Source organism: Ursus maritimus, unplaced genomic scaffold, assembly GCF_017311325.1.
Source record: "Ursus maritimus isolate PB19 unplaced genomic scaffold, ASM1731132v1 scaffold_8, whole genome shotgun sequence".
NCBI lineage: Eukaryota > Metazoa > Chordata > Mammalia > Carnivora > Ursidae > Ursus > Ursus maritimus.
Window position 1 is genome coordinate 26,361,431 of NW_024426996.1, and position 12,631 is coordinate 26,374,061.

A 12,631-nucleotide genomic window follows, 5' to 3' on the forward strand; every position below is an offset into this window, starting at 1 on the left:
ATGCCTTCCAGTTTCCTTTGCTATTGTACCCACACAGTTTCTGTTATAATCTCTTGCCTCTTCTCAGGACTTACCTTCTATTCCAGCCAGACTTTTCCCTTGGGTTCTTGTAACAGTTTTGGAAGCTTTGTCTCTATCCTCAGACCTTCCCTGTCTTCACTATACAACCTTGTCTTAAACGCTTCAAAATACTGTGTAAGGATCAAGTATTTGCTTTTATTCAGTAGGTGTTCTTCTTCTATCTTAATTCTAACTCCATTCTTTCAGCTTTCCATTGTTGGGTACCAAACCACCCAAATTTAGGGTGTCAAATAACAGCTACTTTATTATGTTCATGGATTTTGTGTGTCAGGAATTCAGAGAGGACAAGTGCAGATGATTTGTCTTTGCTCCAGAATGTCTGGGTCCTCATCTGGAAATGTTCAAAACACAGGGGTGTTGAATGGCTGAGTGTTGAGACTCTATGGAGCTGGGCTCTTCATTTGCATGTCTGGTGGCTGGGCTGAGTGATTCGAAGGCTTCGACTGTTTCCAGAGTGCCTGCGCATGGCCTCTTCGTATGGGTTGGGCTTCTCAGTGTGGCAGCTGGATCTGAGAGGGGGCATGTGGAGAGAGGGTGTTCCTTAGGACTGAGGCAGAGGTTGCAAGGCTTCTCCCTGGCTAGGCTTAGAAATCACGGAATGACACTTCTGTCACATTATTTTGATAAATATAAAAGTGAGTCATAAAATTTGGCCTGGATTCAAGGGAGAGCAGTTAAATTCTACCTCTTGACAGAAGTGTCAAGGTCATACTGACAAAATCAACATGGGATGGAAGATTGTGTGGTAGGCCATCTTTGGCAAATAAAATCTGCCACGTTGACCTATATCTAATACATGGGATTTCTTCTGTTTAACTCAATGAGGTTGAAATGTCCCATGACCTTGTTACTCAGTGTCGTACAGGGACCAGAAGCATGAACATCACCTGGGAGTTTATTAGAAATATTGAGAGCACTGAATCAGACTCTGCATTGACAAGATCTCCGGGTGATTCATTTACACTTTAGAGTTTGAGAAACACTGCCCTAGGAATCATTGACCGTGATATGGGCTTGCCAGTATCCACCCAATGGCAGAAAAAGAGCAAGTGCTAAAGGAATAGTTGAACTGATCTGGATTGAACTCCTGTTTACAAGGAAAATTTCTATACTTTAAATTATACCTGTCATTACTACATTTTAACACTATCAATGTTAATTGTGACCTACATTCTTTTCAGGAACAGTAAATATCTCTTCAGTTTGTGTCCTCAAATGTAATATGCACAATCCTAGGTTTAATAATTAATATCTGTGACTCAAGAAGGTTTGGAATGATTATGTATTTTAGTATGGATTATAATGCTATTTTGAATAATTTCTAAGATCAAAAAGTTAGGTTCTTTTGGATTTTACATTCCCCTTGAACTATTTTTTAATTGTTGAATTTATAAAGGTTTTTCTCTCCTATGACTACTGTTAGTAGATATTTATTTTCTACTAAATGAAAGAATATGATTTTTAATTTGTCTCTTATATCTTTTTTTGTTTGTTTCTTATTACTGTTAAAGACACCCTGACTCTTTCTACAAACTCTTAAACACCCAAGAAATGTATACATATTTTATTTTATCTTCAGTAGATGACTGTTATGTATTTTAATTATACAGAGTTCAATTCATAGATTCCATTTACTCAAGTTCCCTTTAAATAGCCATCTTCTTACAGTTTGTTTTAGAGTAAGGGAATAAATATCCAGAAATTCATTTTGATTGGCACATTATTTGTTAAGCAGTTTTTCTCAAACTATAATTTCCAGACTACTACCATTTGCAGGATCTGAAGTGCTTGTTAAAATTGCAGATTTCTGATCTCCATCCCAGTCCTTTTGAATCAGACTCTCTGGGTTGGAACATGGAAAGTCTCTGAGATTGGGACCCAATTTCTTTGGCACAGTAAAGTTTGCGACCTACTTTACATTAGTCTTATAGTCATATTTCAAGTTATTTATCATAGGAATAAACGGGTCTTGGATGTTGGCAGGGAACAGCCTTTCAAATTCCTATCTTTCCTGGGAGATCTAAAATTGGAAGATCATTTAATTGGAGATCACTTTAGAGATTACTTAAAACTCTTGCAATTCTTCAGATCATGAGACTGAGGTCCAAAGAGTTTAAGTGACTTTTTGAAAGTCACACGAGTTAATAGCAAAGCTAAGTCCAGAACCCAAATCTTTCAGCCAAGCTAGTTTCCTTTTTATGCTAAGATGGGTAGGTTCATCTTATCTTTAAGCCTAGTAGTTAGGTACGTTAATGGGTTCATGGTAAGATCATAAAGGAAATCCTGAGCATTTAGTCAGAAAGTATAGTCTTCTAGAAATGTATAGATTGTAGGATTAAATATATTAACAATGGTTAGTGTTATTTAATATTTCATAAATTTGCTGGTATGAGGTACCTCAACGATCATGATAAATTTGATCAAGTCCAGAAATGTCAAACACTTATGAAAATCATTTTACTAGAGATTTTTAAGACTTTCTGAAAATGAGGATCAGGGGAAATTTTCCTCCTGTCCATCTTGAAATTTAGTCCCCTTCACATTCTTCTCCCTCTTCCCTTTTGTACCCCATCTTTCCCTCTATAATTGTACAAGCACAGTAGCACAGTAGTGATGGATGAGCCACAGTACACCTGCTTTCTTTTTAAGTTGTTCAATCACTACACGGCCTTTCAAACCGTGAAGGATACTGAAGAGTGTTGCATAATTTGGGTTTTTCAGTGTTCTTCCACGAAGAAAATTCTGTGACTTAACATTTTTGGATATTTTACATTTATGAATATTTAGCATCAATTTATCATGATTGTTGAAGTACATCATACCAGCATATTTGTGAGATATTGAATAACCATTGTTAATATATTTAATCCTATAATTTATATATTTCCAGAACACTATGCTTTCTTGTTTCAGATTAAACCATAATGTTGTCTTAGTTTTAGCTTGAGTATATAAGGCATGTAGTTTTATTCAATAAGTACCTACCTCCTTCAATATGAAAAGATATGTGGCAGTTTATATGTATTCACACAATAAGGTATTGAAAATAGAGTAAGTCAGCAAGAAGGGAAAATAAGAGAAGGGAAATGGATGTCCAAAAAAGGTTGGTATCCAAGGATTCATGGCGCAAGATTGTCTTAAAGTTAGAGGAGAAATTTGACTTTGAATTTTCTTACAGATACTGTTAGTTACATAATTACAATGCTTATGAAATAGAAATAAATCAGTTTTTTCAGAAGAAGCAAAATTGTTCCTATTACTAAAATCTGAGAGATTTTTCTTCCTGGATTCTCACATAGCAAACAATGTATGTTATTGAGAGAGGTCCTCAACAACAAACATGCTGTTATTACAATAATGGGCCTCTTAGGGCTTTTTTTGTATAATCTCCATAATAGGTTGATGCTTTAACACTTTGCGTAGTTAAATGAAAACAGTTTTATTTAGGGGCCCAAATAACCATAGCCTGGCTTAACTGAGGCAGGGGCTGGTAGTGGAGATTAGAGTAAATAAGAGGAATTAAACTGAATGTGTAGAAAATCCTTTAGTCTTTAGGAAATCTTCCTAGAATTTTATTTCTTACAACCTAGATTTTACTCTGTTCTTTTTTTTTTATTATAATAATATTTTTTTATTATATTATGTTAGTCACCATACAGTACATCCCTGGTTTCTGATGTAAAGTTCGATGATTCGTTAGTTGCGTATAACACCCAGTGCACCATGTAATACGTGCCCTCCTTACTACCCATCACCAGCCTATCCCATTCCCCCACCCCCCTCGCCTCTGCAGCCCTCAGTTTGTTTCTCAGAGTCCATAGTCTCTCATGCTTCATTCCCCCTTCTGATTACCCCCCTTTCTTTATCCCTTTCTTCTCCTACCGATCTTACAACCTAGATTTTAATAATCAGGCAACTGAGGGTTGGAGATTAGAACTGAAGTGATTATGTCTAGTGTTGCTGGTTAAGGTTAGGTCCATTTGCTTTAGCAATTAATTGAATCAGTATTAATTAATTGAATCAAGATGGTTGCAATCTCTCTTTCTCTCCTCTTTTTTAATTTAGGCCTCTAATCATAATACCTGCCTGAATAGGAGAGCCTATTCACCCCCTTCATAGAGCAGAGTCTGCAAATATACATTTAGTGTTATCAGTGTGCAAGGGATTATGTTAGATGCTGTTGAGATTCAGAAGTCATCCAGGAGGATCATTGTTGAATGAAATGCCAGCCGAACCCAAACATAAATCTGGAATTTAATCAGATTTATATTTCAGTTCAGCTGACACCTTACTCAACATCTCTTAATCTCCAGAGACTTGTACAGTTAACATAAATAATTAAAATAAAAGACTGACAATGGTAAATACCATAGACATAAAGATAAAATGCTGGAATTTTGGAGTAAGGGAAAGCTTTATGGAAATCAGTGGCATCACTTGGGTAATATTTTAGCTACTTCTTCATTTTCATAAACTCTCTCCAAATACATCCCAAATAATTAAGTTTCTTTAATGTAAAAAAGAAATGCTGTCTTTGCTTACCAAATGCAGCTTTGAATCAGTTCTTTTTTTTTTTTTAAGATTTTATTTATTTATTTGACAGAGAGAGAGACAGCCAGCGAGAGAGGGAACACAAGCAGGGGGAGTGGAAGAGGAAGAAGCAGGCTTCCAGCGGAGGAACCTGATGTGGGTTTCGATCCCAGAACGCTGAGATCACGCCCTGAGCTGAAGGCAGATGCTTAACCACGGAGCCACCCAGGCGCCCCAGCTTTGAATCAGTTCTACTCACTATTTTCTTGCCTTTATCAACTATTTTGTCTTCCTCAATGTCTCCTCTGTAGAAATTTTGGGGATATCATTGAAATACTCCTTATAACTCACAAAAGATTTGGAAATCATAATAACATCTGTCCATTCTGATGATAAAATGGGACCATGCAATGTGTCTGTGGGTACACTGATAGAATAAATGTTAGAGGAAGCAGCATAGTAAAGTGTCAAGTTTCAAAATGTGTTTTCAGAGAAACTTAGTGAATTAAGATGGAGCTATTGTACCACTAAGATATAATGATAGTCTTTCTTGAATATTATATTTACAATTATTCTCTCTCACATACATACATGACATTAATATAAAATTTTCTCAGTGCCTCTTCTAGACATTAAAAAAAAAACTAAGTTTAGGGGCGCCTGGGTGGTACAGCGGTTAAGCGTCTGCCTTCGGCTCAGGGCGTGATCCCGGCGTTATGGGATCGAGCCCCACATCAGGCTCCTCCGCTATGAGCCTGCTTCTTCCTCTCCCACTCCCCCTGCTTGTGTTCCCTCTCTCGCTGGCTGTCTCTATCTCTGTCGAATAAATAAATAAAATCTTTAAAAAAAACAAAAAACAAAAAACAAAAACTAAACTAAGTTTAATTAAACTAGTTTAAAACTTAATAGACATTTAAAAAAGCAAAAAAAAAAACCCCAAAAATAGGCATATGAAATGTATTATTGCTTTTCTATGCTATGGCCTAGTATAATATGGTAACCAATTTAGCACAAAATAATGAATATCTAGTCGACTTCGGCTTCAATAATGTATTATATTATTTGGCACATGTTTCCTGGCATCCGCAAAAATCTACCTACTCTCTTTCCTTAATAGATTCAAGAATCACTGCAGTAAAACAGTATTTAGGTGTCACAATTAAAAATGGAATGTTTCCATAGTATACTTTTTTTAGATTATCTGGCACAGAGTTTTTAAGAAATCTTAGTAATTCTTGTTGGAACTCTTTAAAATATCTTTTATACCGATTTTTGTCTTAAACCAAGTTAACGCAATTTAGTCTTTTCTTAGTGACTGATGTTTATTGTTATGGACATATAGAGACTTGAGATTTACCTTTTTTGTTGGGCTTTATAGTTTGCAAAGGTCATTCATAGACATTATCTCATCTGAAAGTCCCTGTATCCCACAGCCCTTACTCTTGTTTGCCATTTATACTCTGATGAGAATTAGGAAACCATCTAACCTGGTTTATTAGAATTGGGTGTCAAATAAAGCTGTGAGGACCCCTCCTAGTGAGTAAGGAGTGTGGCCTTTGTGATAGCTGTTTCCATCCTCAGAGGCTATTTGGCTTAATTCTGGATTCTTGGCAGTGTTTGCTGAGTGATGTAGCTGGAAGAGTTGACCAGATGAGAGGGGAATTATGCAGCTGGATTTTTAGCATAGATCATTGTTTTATAAATATCCCCTCCAAAATGCTGTCAAAGGGCCCGTGTGAAGACTTAATTAAAACAATAAAATGTGTTTAATATAATGTGCTTAATGCTGTCCTAAACATTATAAATATTTTAAAACTTCATCTGTGTTAAATTTGGAGAAATAGTTTGAGAAATACAATAAATATTTCCTGAATTGTTACATGGGATTAGAGAATGGTAAATGTAGAGGGCTTTGTGTCACAAAGGGAAATTCACAAAATATTACCTTAATATCATACATCATTTAAGTAACATTGAAAATGGGTTAAAATCGATTGCATCTGTTTAACAGAATCTTCTAGGACCATATGTCTTCTTAGGTGTGACATTTCTAAAAATTCCGAAGTTACAATTTCAAAGCTGTACATACCTGGCAGCATGATGCATAACCCCAGTACTTGGAATGCCACAGTCGGAGACTTTTCGTTTTATACATTGGGCTTTATTCCTCTAAGTCACTCTATTATATTCTATTGTGAAATAAAACTGGGGATCTGAGAGCAGGAGTGTGCTATTTTATATTGGGGTGTGACAGTGCATGGTCTTTGAGCTTCCAACAATGTCCGCTAATGCATGACTCCCTAAATGAGTATCTCGGTGGTTGAAAGAATCTTTAGTACTTAACTGTTAGTACTGATGATTTTATGCTTGGGGTAGTCTAGTCTAAAAACATGAGTACTTTTTGAATAGTCACCCTATATTTGGTAGCTACTAAGTGAGAGAAATCAATATAGTGTGGTGGGAAGAGCAGCAGAAAAATCTACCCATAATAGCTCTGACTGGGATCTGAAATATATATGGTTTGACCACTTCCTCTTCCATAACTCTGTGTAATATCTCTTCATTCCCTGCCACTCTAATTAGATACTTTTGTTTGACTTCCTTCCCACAGCCCTCATTCTTTGTGTCTTCTTTACTGCTGTTATTTTTATTTTGATAAAACTCTGTCCTGCTGAGATGCCATGACACTCTTCTCGGTGTTCCTCCCATCCCTTCTTGCCATTCCTTTTTAACTTCCTTCTAAGGTGTTTTATTTTCACTTGCCTATTGCTTACATTGATTTCTTCTCCATCAAATATTAGACACCTCCTTTGGCCCGGGCACTGTTCTGGGCCCTGGGATGCAGCAGTGAATGGGACAAAGTCCAAAGCTTGCTGAAGCTTATGTTCTGAAAGGGTGACTATCATCTAGGCAAGGCCTTGTTGAAAAAAGCAAAACCAAAAGGAATCAGCAAGGAGTCCCTCGTGGCTGGAGTGGAGCCAGCAACAGTGAGTAAGGACACAGGCCCAAGAGGTTGGCGGTGCCAAGAGCAGGGGCAGCCCAGCGGGCCTCATAAGAACTTTGGTTATTCATCTGAGTGAGAAGAAGAGTCTGTAAAAGCAGAAGGAATGTAGGTTTTTAAAGGCACCAAGTATTTATTTTTTCCGGTAATTACTCTTCATTCCTTTTCCCTCCTCTTTGCCCTTTTCTCCTCCCATTGCCACTTCTACCTCCTGGGCTTTGATTTAACATCATGTTGCTTGCTTTCTAGTCTTTTCTTCCCTCTGGCAGGTCAGATCAATCTTCCCAAACTGCTTTGTTCTCATCTGCTGATCCACGATTGTTGTGATGGTTCTCATTCTGTATGTTAGACTTCAGACTCGAGGGACAAGAGTCTTCCGTTGCTTCATTTTCCGGAACTGCCCTGCACAGACTCGACTCTGAATGAGAGGGTTACTCACTGCCCTCAAGCATGTATTGGGCTTTTCCACTTTAGAACCTTGCTCAAGCCTGAAAGTCTCACTTCTAGTGCCTTCTCTCGCACCACTGGCATGGCAGTCCTCCCAACTTTTGAAGACCACTACAAGTCTGAAAAGTTGTTATCCCCTCACTTACACCATTCATTCCTGTAGTTTTTCATAAAAAATGTGTTGAAGACATATTTTGTGCTAACAGTGGTTCTGGGGCTTATGGAGGCCAAGATGAGTGAAGAGAGTCTGCCTCAGGAGCTGACGATGCTCTTGGGGAGATGCAGGATGATACATTTAACATTTAGGTGAAACAACCTGAAATTTGTGTTAAGGTCATGAGAGCAAAGAGCACACGGCTCTGAGTCAGAATGATGGGCTAAGATGGGTCCTAATTTAGACGGGGGAACCTAATGTAGGGAGAGGAAAGGAAGTCATTTCTAAGGAATTCACATTTAAGCTGAGACACAGAGAATGAAAAATAACCTGCTAAAGAAAGTGTGGTATGTTGGGAGAGGAGCCTTCTAAGTAGAACCAACACTGTTTTCAAAGGTCTGAGGCAATAAGGAGCTTGGAAATATCAAAGGAGAAATGAACTGAGCAAAGCCCCGAGGGTGGCACATAGTCAGCCAGGTGAGAGCGGCACCGCCTGAGGCTGATGGGCAGGGCCAGGTGATGCAGGCGCTGACGGCCATGATGAGGAGTGTGGTTTTAAGTGCAATGGGAAGCAATTGAAGTGTTTTCAGCAAAGGCGTGACATGATCTTATTTGAAGTTGAGACTGCCATCTGTTCATTAAAATCCACTTGTCTTTGCTCCCCAGGCACACAGCCAGATTCCATTTCCTGGTTCTCTTTGCAGTGGGCTTTGAGCCATGTGACTATATCTTACGCATGGAAGTAAACGGTAGTGGTAAATAGCTACATGGTAAGTCGTGGTGAATAGCCCCACGACTAGGACTAGCTCATAAAAACCTCCTGTGTGAGCTTCCTTATGCTGTTTGCCCTCTGACTGGGCAAACTTAGGAGCCCCTCTTGAAATGGTAGAGCCAGTGTCAGGGTGGATGCCTGCATGACTGTGTGGATCAGAACCCCCTCTCGGCTGACCTAGAACTATCTGGAGCTTTTGTGTGAGCGAGAACGAAGCACTGGATGTGTTGAGCCATTACACATCCCGCCCATTTGTTACCACATTCTCATTTGTCTAAAATAATGTGATAGCTTGCAAGAGCCATTTTGGCTGCCGTGCTATATGAGAATGTGAGGCAGTGTGAACAATAGCAGTGGCCAAAGCGAAGTCCCCATGGGGACTAGAGAGATTTCAGCTGAAATAGATTTTAGGTCATTTTGTATATACAATCAACAGCTCCTACTGACAATTTGCTGTGTGTGTAGTAAGGTTGTGAGGGAAAAAAATCTCACTTGATTTGAGTCTCAAGGGCGATATCACTTACTTTTTGGACGGTCCGTAACATACCTCACTGAATACCTGTAGGCATATATTTTGTTTATTTGACTAGATTGCCCAAAACTAGAGAGCAAACAGACCATATCTTTGAGAAACTTCTACTTACTGTCGTGTCTAGTATGGTGCTTTAGATAAAGTACTATTAAACTTTGCTTAAATTAATGAATAAAAGGGGTGGGCTCTCAGATTTTTTTTGACCATGGAGTTATCGGGGGTCATGTGACCCAGCATTGCCTTGCTATTGATATCACCTCAACTTGGCTTAAATTTTCATTGCCTTCTAAGGGAGAGGTTTAGCTGTGTTAAATTTTTGTGTTACCTGTGTTTGCCCAGTCATAATGGAAACAGCGTAAGGAAGCCCACATAGGAGGTTTTTATGAGCTAGCCCTATTCTTGGTATTCACCACTACCACTTACTTCCCTGGGTAGGATAGAGTAACATGGTTCACAGCCAACTGCAAAAAGAGAGCCAGGAAATGGAATCTGGCTTAGTGGGGAAGTAATATCATGGGGCCTGGGATTTGAATGTTTGCAATAGGAGGTATGTAGAAATGTTTTTTAAAGGCATGTGAGTTAATCCTCACTGCTTTCCCATCACTTTCAAGTGGCCCCACTAGCTATTGCCCAGTGCTCAGAGTTGCTTCATTGACCACTATTTCCATCTACAGTTAGGCACTCATCTGGGAGAAACATTATGATTTATGGGAAGTCTCAAGATAGGAGGCAGTTTCTGTAATCCGGATGAGCAATGATGAGGTCTGTAACTAAGGAAGTGGTGGTGGAAATAGAAGGACGGGATAAGAAAGTAAGAAGCTTTATAGAACACGGTGACTGGATGAATTTGGTGTGAAGAAAAACTAGAATAACGATGAATACAGAAGACCCATGCTGATAAACCTAAATTTATAAACTTAGATGTATATCAACAGACCAGTGTTTTCAAAATAAAGCCAGCTAATATTTTAACACTGCCTACCACCAATGGATGGCATTAGTGATGAGCCTGGACATTTAAACCTTGGACATGGTACTGTGTTCGTGCTTAGTTTGGATGTGTTTTATGAACGTTATTAAACCATATATGTCTGAGAAGGGCAAAAACAATGATGTTAAAATTACTGGTAGAAAGAGATATAAGAATAGGATACCAATGCTAAAGAGATTAAAATAACAACTGGAAAGCATGAGAAAAATGTTGGAAATTATATTTGTAGAGGAGATCCATTGACAGTAGAAACAACTCTGAAGGGTAAAGATTAATCAGGCCCTTTGTAAAAAACACTGCATTTCACAGTACAAGAGTAGAGAAAGAGTGATTGACCAGATGAGAAAACAATTCCAGATACGGGAGTTAGGTCCTGAAGGTCAGCATGAATATCCAATGCCCATTAGCTCAGTGTTCTTTTTAGTGAAGGCTACAAGTTTCTTCAAGAGGGTAAGGACTAAGCATGGTGAAGGAGCTGTGGTGATGTTTTCCTGCGAGACATGGTCACATAAAGTCAAGGGCTGTTTGTGCACAGCATCAGGGGGAGTGTAGAAATGCATGTGGGGACACCCTAGATTCTAAGACCTCCCCATGAAGCTTACACAGGGGAAGGAGGGCGTAGAGCATGCCAGGTGGAAGAAGTCAGAATGGAAACCAGGGAAGAGATTTGAATGCAATAGAAAAAGCTACAGTCAGGCATATTTGCTGCAAACAAATGCCATTTGGGAAGGTGTACCTACCTACCTACCTTTCATTTCTGTGTTGCTCAGCAGAGAGTGGTGGAACCATTAGATCAACAGCTAGAACGGATGAGCATCCCCAAGGCCCAGCCTGTGTTTCACGAGACCAGTGATCTCATGTTTGAAAATATAGAATAAGCAAGGGCCTCAGAAGCAAAATATGACTTACTTCTAGATCCGATGTGTATTTCCAAAATAATTACAATTCCCACACTAACACATTATTTCTTCAAATTTATTTTCAAATTAAAAAAAAGTACTGAAATTTAAATTAATATTACATATTAATGTATGGCCTTTAAAGTAGGAATATGAGCTGTAACTATATGATTATAATGTAAACTTGATACCTAATGAAGAGCTAATTTCAGACAAAATCATCATTTCTATTCAGCTATAGCACTGAATATAGTCCTGGTATTTTCTAAATAAAAGATGAAACAGCTTAGAAAAAGACTAAATTTTAGTGTGGTAGAAGGCAATGAATACAACCATAACTTTTTTAGTGGGGAAAGATAAGGCTTGAGGAGGGAAAAATATGTATAAAATTATCAAGTGTTAGATTAAGATAGGAAAAATATGAGTTAGTTCTTCAACTTAATAAATATTGGAAATGCAGGGTTTCCACTGAAGCTTAAAGAGGCTATTTAAAGGAGCTCATTCTTCTCATACCATAGTGGTATGGAGGAAAATGTAAATGAGTTAAAAAAAATACTAATACTAACCATGTGTGGACAGCTGCTCCACAATGGATGATTATGGGATATTGGAGATGTTTCTTGAGTTTATTTCCCCTATAAGATTCCTTTTAGAGATAAAATACCAAGTAGAGTATATAACTGCACTTCTTTGCAGTCTAATGAAATGTATACATTGTGTAATTTTCTTATTCTTACCCTATGTAAAGTTTTTATTATACCTTATGTGAATTATTTTATTCCTACCATTTAAGAATTTCTATCTTATATGAATTACTTAAACACATTAAATTTGTAGCCAAAAGTGGAAAGAAAAAGCATGAGTTTTCTCAAATTATATTCTTGCCATCTAAAAAGTACTTGTGAGCTAAAGATGACAGATATTTCTTTTTTTTTTTTTAATTAACACATTTTATGCTTTCTCTAGGCTGGAATGATAAAAAGTGATGATGATGAGTATTTCATTGAACCTTTGGAAAGAGGTAAGCAGATGGAGGAAAAAAATGGAAGGATTCATGTTGTCTACAAGAGATCAGCAATAGAACGGGCTCCCGTGAACATGTCCCACGACTGCCAATACAGAGGTAGGCATCTTTCACAAGGCTTAAACATTAACTATGATTTTAAGATATGATGAAAACAGCTCTCCCAGTCAGTTAAGAGAGTGTGATAGTCATTTGCTCTT

At 38.0% G+C, this 12,631-nt stretch overlaps 1 protein-coding gene across 1 annotated transcript in view; it reads left to right on the forward strand.

Annotated features, from left to right (window-relative positions):
* ADAMTS3 (ADAM metallopeptidase with thrombospondin type 1 motif 3) overlaps positions 1–12,631 on the forward strand; it is a 248,822-nt gene that overhangs the window by 100,515 nt on the left and 135,676 nt on the right. The window contains exon 4 of the mRNA XM_008693199.2: positions 12,374–12,530. Coding sequence (XP_008691421.1) covers positions 12,374–12,530 — 157 coding nt within the window. The remainder of the gene's footprint in view (positions 1–12,373; positions 12,531–12,631) is intronic.